At 36.0% G+C, this 18,254-nt stretch overlaps 1 protein-coding gene across 2 annotated transcripts in view; it reads right to left on the bottom strand.

Annotated features, from left to right (window-relative positions):
• The window catches only part of LOC118182790 (clotting factor G beta subunit-like), a 62,376-nt gene that overhangs the window by 35,143 nt on the left and 8,979 nt on the right, over positions 1-18,254 (bottom strand). For both annotated transcript variants that reach the window (XR_015042061.1, XM_085820336.1), the window contains exons 4-5: positions 17,930-18,073; positions 8,175-8,245 (exon numbers count right to left, since the gene is read on the bottom strand). Coding sequence is in view for 1 of the 2 variants with exons in the window: in XM_085820336.1 (XP_085676462.1) it covers positions 8,175-8,245; positions 17,930-18,073 (215 nt within the window). In the remaining variant the exon portion in view is untranslated. The remainder of the gene's footprint in view (positions 1-8,174; positions 8,246-17,929; positions 18,074-18,254) is intronic.

Genomic DNA, 18,254 nt, shown 5'->3' with positions numbered 1-18,254 from the left:
TATTTCATTTATTATGTGTCAGTTTTGTTTTGCATTTCCCATATAGAAGATAACTTCATGTTTGTTTAACTTAGATACTAATCTATGTTGCGCAAAAGCGTTTATTTTTCTATTTTCAGCCAAAGGCCTCAGAACACAACGCCAATTAGAGGTCAAAACTCTTAGCGGTTGATACGTCAAGAATCAACAACGATGTCCGATGGATTTTTCATTCGGAAAGCGCTTTGTGAGGTCGGAGTTTGCTCAGAGTATCGTGTTATGCCTCGAATAATAATAAAAAATGCTTACCAGTAAATGTCGGAATTCGATAAACGTAGGATCATTGCCTATCGAGAGTGTGGATTATCACTTCGTGATATCGCCCGTCGCACTGGTCGACATCAAACCACTGTCATACGAATATGAAATCAATGGATTGCTGAGGATCATACTGAACGGCATGCAGGATCTCAATGCTCTCCCATGACTAATGCCCGAGAGTACAGACATATTGTGAGGTAGCCCTGTCATTAGCGTGTAGTGTACAACGATATCACGGACCATAAGTCAGGAAATGCGCATGTTTGCAGTACGCCCAGTATCCGCTCGTAAGCTGCGTTGACGTTTGCAGTAGCATGGACTATCAGCACGGCGACCATTACTTCGGATTCCTTTGACAATGCAGCGTAGAGAGAGACGGGGGCTCTGGTGCACCGAACGACAAAGCTGGATGCAGGAATGGCACAATGTCGTCTTTTCAGACGAGTCCCGGTTTTGTGTACAGTATTCTGATGGCGTGGAGTGTCTGGAGGCTTCGAGTAGACTACACGTCGCCCCCTTGCATTCGATCTCGCCCTTGGGTCCCTGCACCTAGTGTGATGGTTTAGGCAGCTATTGGGTACACTACACGCTAATGCAAGACCACATGTTGTAAGTCGTGTTCTGACCTTTCTCGATACACAAGGTATTCAATTGTTGCTCTGGCCTGCACAGTCTCCATATCTGTAACCCATTGGAAACATCTGGTCATGGGTTTCTGAAAGACTGGCCCTCCACCCTTCTCCAGCTAATGCGGTTGATGAAATGGGGCACAGACTTCAAACAGCATGGAATGAGTTGCCCGTTTCTGTCATCCAAACCCCGTTCGACTTCATGCCTAACCGGGTAAGAGCGTTTTAGCTGCCAGGGGTGACAACTATTTCTACTAATTTTGCACCCCTGTAAATTCCCAAACTGCTTACAAATGTAATCATTTTTTTTTCGTGCCATACTGTTTACTTGCAATAAATATATTTTTTTATATTTGCTTTCCTTCGTGGTGTTACTATTTTAATGGCCAACGGTGTAAAATGAGTAATTTTATGAATGGCTGAATCTTGAATGATATATTCTGTAACGAAATTTGGGAGATTTCTGGTGAAACAATAAATTCATGGGTAAAAGTTTCATAATTAAGACTTATTCTATATAGCAAACAACGTTTGAGGCAGATATGTTTCGACTCGAAATATGAGAATTTTTATTTTCCCAACGAAAAAGGAAAAATATCTCGAAAAGAAATTCGAAACGAGCAGCTACAGCGAACTTAGTGACGTCACAGATGATTTAGCCCCTGCCTTTACGTTTGTTTACCGAAGTGAGCTAACATTTCTTATAGGGACCGTGGGTGAAATGTATGTAGCACTGCAATAATTAACGCTTGAATAGCGTGGTGGAGAGTACAGAAATATTAGATAGTTAAGTGTTGTAAGTTATAAGGTTGTACTGGGATTAGTCAAATGGTTTATAACCCTCATTCTGTAGTAAAAATAAAAGGTCATAACTAGTGACGAAGTTGACGTAGAGTTATCCAATACATGGCTTAGCTCAACGTGCACTGATACAGGCATTGCGGTGCGTAATTTGTCGGAGCAACTTACGGAAAAGAGCAATGTTATGTGAGGAGGAGTGATACTATGGAGTGACAGTGATAATATAATTGATGGCATATCGGTCACATTATCAGATGAAAAGGATTCGTTAGGTTCTTCAGTATCCAGTGCGGGAAACAGTTCTAATTCCTACGAGCATTGAAATGAACGCAACACAATCACAAAGAGTTTTATGGGGGGGGGAGAAGCATGCGGTGTTAATGATAATGTGAAAATTGCTCATATTAGTAGCAGCTACTATTTGAAAATTCAAGAGAACTTAAGAAAAATGGGATTATAAAGGCAACTGTAACGTGAATTGAAACGGCTCATGTTGGAAATGGTATAAAACGGTATTAACACCCGAGCATACGTAGGAGAGCTAGAGGCTAGCTGAAAAATCTTTGGGAAAAATGTTTATTTGTTTAAACGTAAACATATAAACATTTAAAATTATTTTAAACATTTAAACATTTAAAATTATTTTAAATGCAAATACATAACATAAAACGGCAACCAACTTCCGAGCATAGGGAAGCTAGGGGCTAGCTATTAAAATCTTTGGAAAAAGTATTGTAGAGACATTAGGTTAATTGGAAGCAAGAAAGAAGAAAAATAGCAACGCCCTCGCCAGGAATTGAACCACAGACCTCTGGAATACGTGCCTAGCGTGCTGACTACTACACTACGAAGGCATGCTAAGAAGGTGGGAGAAATACCTTATATACTGCCCTTTTTAAAGGGCGAATAGGGTTTTAGGGGACCTAATCACCAAATCCTGGGCATGGAGAATCATCATTCACCACCCTTTTAGTTCGGGTGCCACTGTAGAGAAATTAGGTTAATTGGAAGCAGGAAAGATGAAAAATGAGCAACGCCCTTGCCGGGAATCGAACCACTGACCTCTGGAATACTCGCCCGGCATGCTGACCCACTACACTACGAAGGCAAGAAGGTGGGAGAAATACCTTATAGTGTTTATACGTTTAAATGTATTTACGATTCCTTGATTATAACTGTTTTTTTTTTTTTATATATATATTGCAACTATTCATTCATCTTTTGCGCAAAACAAACATTCGACAATTTTATTGGTTTTAGCATAAGGAATGTTTTTGAAAACTGTTTGTCTGTTACAATTTGCCTCGGTCATAGGGCAGCAAACCAACGTGGAGGAAATAATAACAATAGTAACGACAAAAAAAATGGTAATTATTATTACTTGGTATAGTGACAATAAATCAAGTGCTTTATGCTAAAATAAAGTTATTTAGCCAATCAACATAGAAGGCAGTCTTTATCAGAAAAGCAGGGATATTTGCGCGCAAGAAAAATTCATTGCTAGATTTATAATCTGTATAATTTAGTGGCTATTCCACACAAATTTTTTATTATCTTTCTATAATTTGCAACAACATCTTGGATTATTAATTTGCTTTGAAAAATAAAAAGTCTACCTTTAAAATGTCAAAACACGCCCAAAATACAACGCATATTAAAGCTCACTATAATTAACTGGCTTTATGAAATTTTGTATACTCATTTCGAGATCCTTAATAACAGATTTGTTACTTTTAATTTACATTCCAAATATTAAAAATATTTTAAATCAAACACCTTTTTGACCATCCACATAATACTGCAATACTGTAATTGCGTGCAGCACCATAGAAACTAATCAATGTTTTTAGATGATTGTTTTTCTTTCAAAATAAAAATATGATATACCATTAAAATGACCTATGTTAAAAATATCAGAATCACATTTTTTTTTTTTTTTTTTTTTAATTTTCGTAACTCCAAAATCGATTATTTTTAACAAAATGGAAGACAATTTTTAAAATTTTTAGACGCCAGGCATAGTAGTTGATCATTTAAACTCACTCAGGCTTTATACAGACTAATTAACTTCTCGATTTTCATGACTGCTAAAGAACCGTAGTTTTCAGAAAAATTTGGAATTTTTTTTTTTAACATTTTGTTTCTCTTTTATTTTTGTTTTGGCTAATATATGACGCTGTAAGTATTTCATCCTCTTTTTTTTTTTTTTTTTTTTTTTTTTTTTTTTTTTTTTTATGTATCGGTTTTATTTCGTGAATTTTAGTGTCATATTTTCAGCAGAAGGAAGAGAATATATTGGGTCATATGAAAAGTCTCCGCGGATTTTTGCACTAGGATGGTGTTGATGCCTATATATCCGGCAACACTCACCCGATAGTCTCAAACGAACATATGTTTAAAAGATGACATTCAGCTTCTACTGTTTGTGAAGATAGTTTTCTAATTCGTTGCTCGTGTAAAAAGTTATACTGATTTGAAAATGAGTGAAATATATGAAGAAACATGCTATGTGATGCTTTTTTACTATAAAAAGGTAAAAACGATGCAAAAACATGCCGAAAAATTTGTGAAGTGTACGGTGAGAATGCTGTGAGTTAACGACGGACCCAAAAGTGATTTGCTCGGTTCCGTTCCGGAAATTTCGGTATCAAAGATGCACCCTCGCTCTGGTCGGCCAGTCACTGAAAAATGTCGATGAAATTTTGCGACTGATGGAGCAAGACTGGCACGCAAGCTGTCAGGAAATAGCGGAGGCACTAAACATCAACCACATGACAGTTTGGAATCATTTGAAAAGATCAAGCTACAAAAAGAAGCTCGATGTGTTGGTGCCACATGAGGAATTGTCCATTGTGAGCTGCTGGCGAAACCATCAATTCGGCCTTGTAGTCGACCACAACTCGACCTTTTGAACGAAGCAATCCAGAAAGAGCGACCAGAATTGGCCAACAGAAAGGTTGTTGTGTTTCATAATGACAATGCGCGTCCACACTCATCTTTTATGACTCGGGGCAAATTGACGGAACTTGGCTGGAAAGTTTTGATGCATCCACCGTACAGCCCGGATCTTGCTCCGTCTGATTACCATTTGTTTCGGTCTCTGAAAAATGGATGGGAAAAAATTGGCCGACCGAAGCGCCGCTGAAAATCACTTGGACAAGTTTTTCAACGATAAACCATAGGAGTTCTGCACCGATGGGATTATGAAGCTACCCAAAAAATGGCAAAAGATCATAGATAATAATGATCAATATGTACTTGATTAAAACTGATTTTCAATAACAAAAATTTGTGTTCAAAAATGTACTAGAAAACCGCAGAGAGCTTTTATATAGCCAAAAATTTGCTCCTTGATGAAGAAGAACTCTCTCGTTGCTCTCGGAGTGTGCATAGAATATTTCTACAATATCAATGTGAATCTAAGATTGAATATTATCTGAATTTAAATTCTGTTCTAGTCATAATTAATCAACCTGCTATAGAGAGTTGTTTTGGATCATACTTTTGTGGACAAAGAGGAAATGAATTTTAACAACTATATAATTGCCAGACAGAATTAATCTCTGCGACGAATAAGACATTTTATTTTTATATATAGATTCTTTTCAAAGTTAATTAAACTAGTTTTCCAAAAGTATGTTCAACTCTTATATTTTACTGAAATTCTTCATGAAGAATAAAATGTCTAATAAATGATTTCTAATCTTCTATTAAGAATCTGCGGATGTCAAATTCAGTCTTTCAAATTCAGTGAATCAAAATATGTATTACAGCTGCAGTACGTTGGAATTTCAGTCGACAATTTAAGAGTAAGTATAGTTCTAACTTTTCTTCCTTTGATTTTAAAGGTTGTTAAACAGTTCGATAAATGACATTCCACCTTAACAATAAACCACAACATACTGATGTAATTTATAACGACGATTCAATTGTATTAGAATCGCCATTAATTTCGCAAATACGACTAAAGAATGTATTATAAATCATTTAAATTAAAAAGCTGTAAGGTTTATCCTAAGTCTCTAACAGTTATCCATAGTTAAAGGTACTTTCCTGTCCCTCCTAATTTCAGCTTACAATTTCCTACCAGAATGTGCTTTTAGAATCGTGTTTAATGCAAATCAGTAAGAGCGGTATTTAAGTCGAAGTTCCACTGACTTCGTGAGAGAGCCAAAGTTTCTGACTAGTGCACTTTCGCCTTTTGGTTACGTCTCTCTAAGCTATTACTACGCTATGCCGTATTTCAGGCCCTTGATAGCTTCGCTAGCTTATTTGATAGTTAGGGACCAAATATCAAATAAGCTAGCGAGATTCTATCTTGATAGATTTAGATCTAAAAGATTTCAATCTTGATAGCTTCGGCTATATATTTCGGCTATCAAACCAAAGTGGAGGCTTTGCTGTACGCTCTGAGAGGGAACCGACTGTTAAGTTCTTATTTTGAGAAATAAAGGGTAATTAACCCTTCTTGAGTTTTACGTTTCTGTTTCTGAACTAAAGCGATTATTCGCTTACCTGTTCACGATGTTCCTACACATTTAGCTGTTAGACAAAAGGATGGAACCCCACAAGGCATAGTTGTCGTAATAATGATACGATAATTCAGAAGTTTTAGTATTTAATTTGTCACTTGTGAAGTCTATTGTCAAGTAATTTGAAGGGGGTAGAGGAAAAGATTTTGCTATCCCGCAGTAAAAGAAGAGCAAGCAGACTATAGTATGTGGTATCGGATACACTGGAACCTCAGATCACGAAAGTTCCACTTTCTGAACCATTCGATTCACAAACAAATTATGTGAAAGAAAATACGCCTTGGATGACGAATGGTGTCTCAAGTCACCAACGCTCAAGTCGGCAACATACGATTTTCAAAGGTGTTTTGAGGTAACCTATGCTTAATAATCAACACCAGGAAATTCTGGAAACACAGCTTTAATATTTTCTCTTGCTCAGCAAAACCGGGCAGCAAGTGACATACAGGATCTTTAATTCGTCCTAGAGGAAAATATGCCCAGATTGTGTTGCAGACATAGATTGTTAGGGGTTAGCTTCCTTTTCTTATTTATGTTATTGTATCTCTAGGTAAAACTATGGCTAGGAAGTTAACAATTAAGGCACGGAGAAGTTGTTAGAGAATCATAAAAATGAGTTCAACAAGAAAGAACTACAACAATTTCAGAAGCAGCAACAAATGGAGATTGTGGAAGAAATATCTTCAGATGAACAGGAAGATAAAAAAGATCCTATTCTTCAATCCGCGACAGAACGCAAAGAACGCAGTAACGATATCATCTTGATAAAGCAGTAGCACGCTACCTACCGAATAAATATTTTCATTGACAATGTCTCACTTTAGAAACAATTTAAAATGCAAGCAATAGCAAATAATGCTGAAAGAATGAGTGACACAAAGGCCAAATGAGTCTCAAGTAGAGTCCAGTGGCGCTTAGAGACAAGCAAAAGCAAATGAAGATGCCACCTGAAGATAGTTATCTGATGTTTTCATGGAAGGGAATTTTAAATACATGTGATAAAATCTTCCTCATTATTTTCTACGTAGCCGTCTACTCTCCTTCGTTCAGATACAGTAAAATTAATTAACGAATTTAATTCATTAACTAAGGTTTCACCGTACTTGAAAATTCGAATAAAATTTCAAATTAATGATATTGCAAAATAGGGATAAGGGGGAGGGCCGTAATCAAGTTTTTGCGCACTATAATTGAATAATATCTAAGAATCTCCGCAAATTTTCTATTCCTTATGAGGAATTCTGCAGATTGCATGTAGCAGTCAAAAGCTAGGCATTGCCGTCTCACTGAACAGGAAACAAGTCTATACGACGATACACGCCCTGAGCAGAGCCCTTTTAAACAAAACTGCATTGCCTGGTGAGCTTATACAGAACAATCACAGAATAATAATTCGCTGACATCCTTGATATCCCTTAAGACTCCTCTGTGCTTGCCATGCTGAAGAATCAGCTACATGGGATTCTCTTTAAAATCGTCTGTCATTTTAGATCGGAGATTCAGAATTCATTCTGTGAGCAACAGAATAAAAACACTTATTTTCGGTGAACAGCTCTTTTGGAAACACTAACTTAATGAGTATTATAATATGTATTTAAAAAAAAACTTTTTAGAATTCAAAATTCATTGTAAGAACTGTATTCAGTTTAAGCATTAACAAAGCACTGACGATAAAACCTTAGTAGTTAAAAAATCATTAAGCACATATACTCCATATTAAATTACACTTAGTTCGATTATATACAATAGTTAAAAGTGACTGAAATTCAGTTCCGAGCACATTCAAAAACATTCAAAATCGCATCAGAGAACAAACTGATTGTCTAAATGAGAAAACTTTAAAAATCAAATTTTCTGTGCAGTGTATAACTAATTCTTAGTTTGATGCAAAATTATAATAAAAAAATATTACCATCCATGGCCATGAATTTTCAACGGCCGCTACTCCTCCTACAATGACGTGCTGAACATTCCTTCGCCTTCCTGTAAACATTTAAAACTTCTTTTATATGGTTTAAACAAAAGTGAAAGCTTTTTCATTCATATTTTATTAAAATTTCTTTCTTTTTTTATTTTATTTTGTTTTGTTAAATATAACTAGAAATGTAATCTTGAAAATTTAAAAATGCTCTTTCAAACCCAGAATTTTTATCATTCTGCGTTCTTCCTACAGGATACTTACCTTTGTAAAAGTTTGCGAGTTCTACGCTGAAGATGGGTATCATATATATATATATACAACTATCTGTAGAATGCTATTTGGTCATTAGTCATATAGAAAACAGTAATGATTTTCAATATAACACAAATTTGCAGTGGAGCTTTACATTATAACTAGTACCTAGACCTATATGCACTGCATTTATATTGCTTTTGTTTGTAGTATCTCGCATGTTATGCTACACGTTCCTCTCTCATTCAGATTACATTCAATCACGTTTCACTATGATTCAAAAATATTCTGCTTACTCTATTTTGAACTTAAAACATTTCTTTGCCTCTAAATAAGAATTTAGAACGTATTCCTTCCTGTTTATTCGTATCTTCCCTTAGAACATTGTCACATAATGTCATGTGTTTGCTTAAATGGCCACTAAATATTTTCTTTTACAAGCAAGAATCTATAATTTGATATACTACAGTACCTTGTTATCATCAGTTCGTATATCTGAGTAGAATGCAATACCTTTTATCCTAAGAGTTTTGAGACAATTACAGATTTCTTCAAAAGTATTAATGAGGTTAGCTCAGTTGCAGTATTAAAATAAAAATTTTTGCTGAACTTTACAGCAAGTGTTGCTTTGTGTTCCTTCAGTTTAAAAGACAGGAAAGTTACCAGCATTTGAGCAGTGGCATATATTAAATAGTTACAGACGATAAGAAGAGATTTCAAGAATTTCTTCTTGAAAGAATGAACAGAGTTTTCCTCAGTTTAGATTTTAATTACAAATTTAAGTGGTGAGGGATTGCCATTAGGAGATATACTTTTACAAGTTTAACTCCCCTACTGTCTATGGATGTAGAAGTCATACTTAATGTATAACGTTGCGCGCCTCTAACTAGCACGCAACCAAGAGGTGACTGTGAAAGCTTGTATAAACCACAGAGTCTTATAAAGGGTTTAAGTCCCTTTTTATTCAACGTAATAAATTACAATGGCATCCTCTTGACGCTTACAGACTGTGCCCACTAGGCAGTCAAATAAAAATAAGAACCTGAAAAGAAATTAAAGACAATATTCTAACTACGAGGCTCTCTCAAATAACTAACTCACCGCGTTTTACAATACGGCTGCTAATTCAGCAGACTTGAAGCTCACTGGAACAATTGCAACTACTTCTCGCCAAGCACATAGGCCGCAACGCGGGGTTCTTCAATTCTCGATTTCTACCTCCGCGCTCGCTAAGTAAGAATAACTCTCTCACCGAACTCGTTTCCTTCTATTTAAATCATACTACTTCCGCTGATAATTTGAATGCTTGCGCGTTCTACTCAAATTTACATATTCTGGCATTGGCAGTTCCAGGGGAAAGTAAGGCTTGACAGGAAAGATAGTTTAAACTTAAAATAAATGTTAGTTAAAATAAATATAAACCCTACATTTGCCGCTGCCAGAATTTGGAAAACTTGGAAGCAGGTCCTACAAACGACCTGTTGTAAGTTTATCTAATTCTGAACTAACTGGCGAAAGCCTCGTTTACACAAAAAAAAATCTTATGTAACAATTATATATTAAAATTTTGTTACTCGTTACAAAGCTTTCTTCTTACAGCAACTTTTCCTGGACTTCATCAATCAATCTTGGTCTTTCCTTCCAGCATCTGGAAGGAATAAGTATCAGTATCTTTCTACATACATTATAATTTACACTTTCTTGACACAATAAATTTTTGTTTTTAACGATTCGTTTTTCTTAGTTATTGCTTACTTCACATTCATTCAATTTTTCAAGCATTAATTTAACTTTACCCTGGCTCTCCACCATGTGTGGTGTCAAACGGGAATATTCGTGTTTTAGTCTTACAACACTTCCCCTAACCACCATGATTTGTTAGAATTCAACAACCAAATAGACACACCTTACTCGACATTCTACAACTCAATGAGCTACTTTAATATTCTTAAAAATTCAAATGTAGGTGGAGAACCCTACAAAACACATTCATTCTAACTTCCCCCTCATTCATCTTTAAACATGCAGGCTTTCGCTCTAAAGCATGACTTTACAGTTTAATACTTAATTTTGACTTCATTGTTTTTAAGCATTCACTTTTAGCATCTACAATTTTATGCTTCTAGACTAAATTCTACTTTTACATAACATGCAAGTATTTACATACATTTACAAAAGTTTAATACATTTGCTTTTTACAATTTACCATAAAATGAATAAGAGAAAATAAATTTTTACTTTACTCATTCTTCGCCAAGCTGGCGGCACTGAAACTAAAATTCTTATTAGTACAAGAATACGAAGTTATTTTTATTTCCGGCCAAATTTTGGCTTTAACATAACAGAATTAGTCTTTCGACCAACAGAAAATGCTTGTTTTTAGCTTTTACACTTAAAGAAAATAACACTTTTGCCTTAGCTAAGTAAAGTAAAACAAAACTAAGTCTCAACCGAGACATATTGACTTTCGTCAAAACATAGAACTTCGTACTTATGCATAACATTTCGGAACAAAAGAGAAAAAAAAAATATAGAAGGTTTTAACTTATCTTTGAGTTTTCGATGCTTGAAACTCCGTCATCCGTTTTTGACAAAATTGATCCCAAGTTAGAGGTGTCATTGATGTCACCTCTAACTTGGATGATCTTCTCCTTATTGATCTCCGAGTGTCGTTCCCGTTGCTCTTTCTTTTGCGTCCTCTACATGCTGGCCTCTTGACGGAGTAATCGTCTGGTTGTTGGCCTTTGCGTTTCTGCCTGGGACGGCTGGTCTTGACGTCCTCCGGTCTGGAGTCCTTGAATTTCTTCTGTTCGTCGTATTTTTGTGCCTCCTGTTGGCGTTTCAGTTTCCGGAACGGCGGCCTTGCTGGCACCTGACTCTGTGGCCGTGTGCGCGTTCTCCTTGATGTGTAATTTCTCCTGCCATCTTTTGTAGGTGGTGTTTTCGTCTTTACCACGGTTTCTTTACCCGGTTCATCTGTATTTTTATTTTTCTTACACGCCGGAGTTTGAAACTCATTTTTTCTTTTTGATACCGACGTCCGGGTTGTAGAAGTGCTAGGTCTCTCTTCAGTTCTCCGTTTCTTGGGTGGTGGAATAGTTGTTGCAGTCTCTGGCCCTTCTATTTCGTTTAGACTTGAGTCCTGCAAGAAACTTTTAAGGATTTCAAATCAATTAGTATTTTTTCACCTGGTCGGGACTTGCTTTACAGATTTCCCCTCTCTCGTTTTTAAGATATAAGACTACTGCTTTGATTTCCTGAATTACATAGGGGCCTTCAAACTTTGGAGCTAGCATTGCCATAAAATTGTCTGGGGCACTTGATAAAGAAAATTTCCGTTTCAATACTTTATCCCCAACTTTAAAATCTGCTTCACGGCGTTTTCTATCATAATATAACTTCTGCCTATTTCTTGCCGTATCCGAGGTTTTAAGCGCCTGATCAATTAGCTTTTGCACGTCCTTTTGTCTAAATTCCTGCTCTCTTTGTTGCACAAAGAATAATTTATCTAAAGGCGTAATTAACTTTCTGCCTAAAAATAATTCTGCTGGAGTTTTTCCCGTAGTATCATGATGTGCCGTTCTTAAAGCATAAGCTAATTCATTTATGTAGCCATCCCAGCGCTTGTGATTTGTGCTAACGTAACTGCGAATTATTTTTACAATGTTTTTATTAACTCTTTCTGCTATGTTAGCCTGTGGTCTATACGGAACCATTTTGATATGGCGTATATCAAGTCCATTGCATATGTTTTCAAATATTTGACTAATGAATTGTTTTCCATTATCGCTAATGACTTTTATCGGTGCACCGTATTTTAAAATGTATCTGTGTAAGAATGCATCAGCGACTGTTTTGGCTGACGCGCGTTTAAGTGGAACAATTTCTATCCATTTTGAAAAATGATCTACTATTACTAAAAGAAAACGATTTTTATTTAACTCGCTCTGGGGGAAGGGACCAAGGAGATCTATGCCTAAAATTTCATTCGGAAATGTAGCGCGAATGCTATTTAAGTACCCGGCCGGGCTGTAATTAATATCATTTATTAACTGACATTGATTGCAGGACCTGACATACGCCGTTACTATTTTGTATAATTGCGGGAAATATACCGCCTCGCGTACCCTTTTTATAGTCTTCCTGACCCCGAGGTGGCCCGCTGTTTTTTTTTTCGTGCAACTCCTTCAAAATGCTTAATCGAAGCGAGGCTGGGATGACTGGCTTATACTCAAGATTTTCGTTTGTTGTTTTCGTATAGAATAATAAATTATCTATTATTTCATAGTTTTTTGCTCTATTTCTTATCGCATCGATATCTGTGTGCTCAAAGCTTTCGGGGTCTTTCAAATAAGCATAGATATTTCCAAATTCAGGATCAGCTTTCAGTTCAGTAATAACCGTATCTCTAGAATCTAAAATTTTTGAAGTCAACACAGCGCATTTAAGTTCATTTCCTTCATCGTCCAGTTTTATACGAGAAAGTGCGTCAGCTACATTGTTTTCCTTACCCGGTTTATATTTTATTGTGATATTATATTCTTGGAGTTTTAAAGCCCATCTTATTAACCTTAGATTTTTCCCCGAGTAAAGTCTACCAACAGCCGCATGATCCGAAAAGACTGTTACTGGCGATTTGCCGAAATAAACTCGAAATTTGTGTACAGCCATTAATACGGCTAATGTTTCTCTTTCTGTAGCTGTATAATTCCTTTGTGTTTGATTCAATGTTTTACTAAAAAATGCCAGCGGATGGTTATTTTGCATAAGAACCGCACCCACCGCATAGTCTGATGCATCTGCCGCAATTTCCAGGTTTTCGTCCCCCTCAGGGAATTTTAAAACAGGGGCATTAATAAGCGCTTCTTTTAATCTTTCAAAAGCTGTGTTAGCTTCAGCTGTCCACGTAAATTTACTCTTTTTTCTTTTGATTACTAATACAATTATATTAGCGAAATATTAGCGACAATATTAGCGATATTGTTCAACAATATTAGCGAAATCTTTTATGAAAGATCGATAGTAAGAACATAGTCCAAGGAAAGACGAAAGTTTCTTGGCGGTGTTGGGCGGTGGGAAATTCTTAATAGCTTTTATTTTTGAATCTTGCGTTTCTATACCCTTTTGCGAAATTTTATAACCGAGATATTTAAGTTCTTTAGTTGCGAACTTGCATTTTGAGGCGTTAATTGTAAGACCGGCCTCTTTTAATAATTTAAAAACTTGTTCGAGGTCATTAATGTGTTGTTCCAAAGTACTACTCGTTATAATTATATCATCTAGATAAATTAAAGTTGATTTTCCTAGGACAGGCTTTAGAACAATGTCCATAGCTCTCTGGAATGTTGATGGGGCCCCACACAACCCAAAAGGCATGCGTAAAAATGCATAAGTGCCCGATTTTGTTATAAACGCGGTTTTATGTATATCTTCGGGTCTCATAGCTATTTGATAGTAGCCAGACGTTAAGTCCAAAGTAGACATATATCTTGTCGATTTGATCTGTCTAATGATCTCGTCTATAACCGGCAAAGGGTAAACTGGGAATTTAGTTATGCTATTTAGTTTTCTATAATCGATAGCAAACCTCCAAGCCCTTTTATCCGAAGGAGGAAACTCGTTCTTTTTCCTACATAGTACGACTGGACTCGCGTATTCACTATTTATGGGCGTTATTATTTTATTCTTTAACATCTCCTGAATATGTTCTTCGATGATTAAGTCTTTTTGTTTATCATAGCGATACGGTTTAGTCCTACAAGGTTTTTCGGCATTTAATTGAATCTTGTGAGTCACGATCTGACAGTTTCCCGGTTTTTCTGAAAACAAATGAGAAAAATTACTCACCACTTGCTGTATTGCTTTACTTTCCTGGTCATTCAGATAGCTAAGGTCCAATTCAGGTGTCTCCACAGGTTCCACCACCCTCTGGTCCATCTCCAGCACCACGGAAGAACTATCTTGAAAATTTAATTTGGCCCTCGCGGCCCTTAAAAAGTCCATACCTAAAATAAGAGAGTGTTGGAGGTCTTTCACCACAAAAATTAATACTTTGAGATTTTCCTCTTTTATCTGTAAGTTTAATGATACTTTCCCGATGCAGTGACATGTTTTTCCTTGCGCCGCTATAATTTCCGTATTTCTGGTTTTGAATAGTCGTATCCTATAAAAATTCTTTTTGAAAACTTTTCACTCATGAAATTTCCTTCTGCTCCTGTATCGATGAGGGCTTCTACTGGTACATCGCCAACCAGGACTTGTATAATTGGTAGCTGTGAGTTTTTTACGATGTCTGTATTTAGATGTCTATTTGAGGGTTTTTCTAAAACTTCCGGGGTCTGGACCCTCCCTTTCACAGGCCCCTCTAGTCGTTTAAAGCTTTCCTTTCAATCTGTGTCTTCTGGGTACGCGGATGCTTATTTTCAAATTTTCTTTTTGGGCCTTGACCTTCGAGTTTCGATGCGTTAGCTTGATAGTTCTTTCCCCCATATGAGCGATTTCCATTTCTGGTTTCCTCCTTCCTTCTGGTACTTTGAGAATATGTTTCCCCTCTCGCTCTTTCCGCTATTCTGCGATTTTGAAATTTCACCGCCAATTCGAAAAGTTCCTGCAATGTGGTTGGGTTTCTAATTTCAAAGTAGTCTTGAACAGCGGGTAACAATCTTGGTAATATTATTTCAATAATCTCCGCATCGAGTTTCTTGCCATACAGCATATCCGTTAGCTTGATTTTTCGTAAAATAAAGTCCGTCAATTGTGCTGTATCCCGTTGATAGAAACTATATAGCTCGGCTTCCAGCCGTGCGCGATCTTTCACTATGGGGAAGGCCTTTACTAACGATTTTTTGAAATTTTCAAATGTATACGTCGGGCTTCCAAATTCACCTAGAAGAAATTTGCCTATATTTTTCCACCATAGCGCGGCCTGTCCTCTTAGTGCTGATGTGGCAATAGCAACTTTTTGTCTTTCAGGCACAGGATAGAGCTGAAAGTGGTTTTCTATACCTTCTAAAAATACGGACACCGAATTTTTTCCGTCGAAATAGACGTTTGGCTTGATTGATGCTCTCAAAGTCTGGACCAGGTATCCAAATCCTTCTAACTGAGTTGTCATTTCTTGGTGTTGTCCAGCGGCTTCCATCCAGTTTTCGGCCATTTCAGTTCGATAAGTGTTCGGGCGCCAATATAACGTTGCGCGCCTCTAACTAGCACGCAACCAAGAGGTGACTGTGAAAGCTTGTATAAACCACAGAGTCTTATAAAGGGTTTAAGTCCCTTTTTATTCAACGTAATAAATTACAATGGCGTCCTCTTGACGCTTACAGACTGTGCCCACTAGGCAGTCAAATAAAAATAAGAACCTGAAAAGAAATTAAAGACAATATTCTAACTACGAGGCTCTCTCAAATAACTAACTCACCGCGTTTTACAATACGGCTGCTAATTCAGCAGACTTGAAGCTCACTGAAACAATTGCAACTACTTCCCGCCAAGCACATAGGCCGCAACGCGGGGTTCTTCAATTCTCGATTTCTACCTCCGCGCTCGCTAAGTAAGAATAACTCTCTCACCGAACTCGTTTCCTTCTATTTAAATCATACTACTTCCGCTGATAATTTGAATGCTTGCGCGTTCTACTCAAATTTACATATTCTGGAATTGGCAGTTCCAGGGGAAAGTAAAGCTTGACAGGAAAGATAGTTTAAACTTAAAATAAATGTTAGTTAAAATAAATATAAACCCTACAAATGTATAGAGATTTTTTCACACATAAGTGATTACGTTTTGAGCTTAGACAAATATGAGTTCATTCAAGACAATTCATATTTTTTTTATGAATCCTGAATTTATTTTAACGCTCCTTTAATATTTTTTAACAAAGGAATCCCAGATAATAAGTGAAAACAAGAACTTCGTAAACAAAGAATAGATATGATTTTAGGTTATTATTATGTTGGGCTTTAAAGCCTAAAGCAAAATATTACTCATAAAGTCGCTTAAGCATGCAAGTATTTTGGTGTTTTCTCGCAATAATTCTCTTCCCTAAATGACGAAAACTTTCTATCTCAATTTTCAGGTTATTTTGCAACATTCACATGTTAAAGACTTGAAACAATTTCTCTGTAACTGAATTTTGCATGCAATCCTATCAGACGTTCGGTAAGTAATTGCTTTTCAGCGGGCGATTGGCTTCATGCTTGCTTTAAAAGATTCGAACTCTTAATGTCACGGAGAAATGAATAGAAGTATTGTAGAAAAAGGAACTGTTCAGTTTGAGAATAAAAATTTCCTGAAAGCTGTCGAGTTAATACAGTGAAAAAAATTCAGTTTACAAAGTATGGATTTTGTATGAATTTTGCCATTTCATGAAGTCCCTTTCGTTGCAGAAAACTGAAGAGTTCCAGACCGTTGACCAGCAATTGCCCTACTTAAGAATCTCTGCTTTTAATTATTGCCACTTGAAATAAACATAAACAAAAGAATTGTATTTTTCTTATTGTGGATAATGACGATTAATCACTGCACTTGCGTTATCTTTCACCATTTGAGCTTATAAGGAAAATACTACACTCGCCATCTAAAATGCATAATATCCTTGGCTTCCAGGAACAAGGAAAGTTAAACAAATTTGAGAAAGCTTCTAATTTGTTTACTTAGACTATAGCTTAACATCTGAAAAACTAATATAAAATCATTAGCTTTGAAATGAAGTGCTTTGTTAATTATTTGAAAGACGAATTATTTGCTGAATTCAAAAGGGACCTTTTTCCTTTATGACGAGAAAATAGACTTGCTCTTCTACTGCCCCCTTTGAAATTTGAAATACGCAAATCGATCAAAAATTTTAAAATTGAATTTTGTCTAATAATAAAATATATTTATTTCTGCGTATGTATTTATAGATAAAAAATTAAAATAAAACTTTTTTATAGTAAGAAATAATAAATGAAGAGATTTTCAGTATTTTTTTGTGATAAACTTTTCGATTAAAGTCTTCGCTCTAAGAGATTATTATAACAGTCCCTGTATATTTCATCAAAAATTCTGTTGTTAGTTATGTAAACCTATTAAGACACCTACGCTCTAGCAGTAAACTGCATTCACTTCTCAGTATGCTTTGATATCAGTAATCTGGCAACTGTTTTTTTTACTATGTCTTTCTTTTTGAATAGAACAAGAAACTGCTTTCGTATACTTCTTACACATTGTATCGCACAGCTCTTATACACCGCCTTATTGGCAGAAACTTCCTACTGTGATAAGATACCAGTTTTTGTTGTTGTTGTTGAATGAAAGCCAACGAAATTTTACTCTGCGAAGAATCTCGTGAAATAGTAATGCCTGCTTCAGGTGCAAATGCATGATTAATAACCAAAAGAAGAATTTAAACCATCTATAATTCGTCTTACTCAAATGATGTCTAGTTATAACTGCTTATAGGTTTCATCATCATAATTTTTACCTTACTAAAATACTTCGTTAATTTTACTCACTTGAAAGACCAATATATTCTGGATTGAAGATGGATCTCTTTCCTAATCGACGAGAAAACAGACCACCTCTTCTTCTGCCACTGGTGTCGGCGTTATTAGCTACTTTGTCTGCATCCGGATCTTTGGGAGACCGAGTTCCACAACCTTTAAAAGACATAAATAAATAATGTTAAGTTGCTTCGTAAACATTCTTTTTTTTACAATACTTTCGATCTCTTTTTTTTTTTTTTTTTTTTCCCAGCAGCACTTCGATTTGGGTATTTTTATTATAGGTAAGGAATATACTGAAGACTTTATTTTATAATAATCTGTTTATTTTAAATTT

This window comes from Stegodyphus dumicola, chromosome 7, assembly GCF_044657685.1.
Source record: "Stegodyphus dumicola isolate Sdum_Otavi_A_Nest chromosome 7, ASM4465768v1".
NCBI classification, from domain to species: Eukaryota; Metazoa; Arthropoda; class Arachnida; order Araneae; family Eresidae; genus Stegodyphus; species Stegodyphus dumicola.
This window is presented reverse-complemented; position numbering and strand designations above follow the sequence as displayed.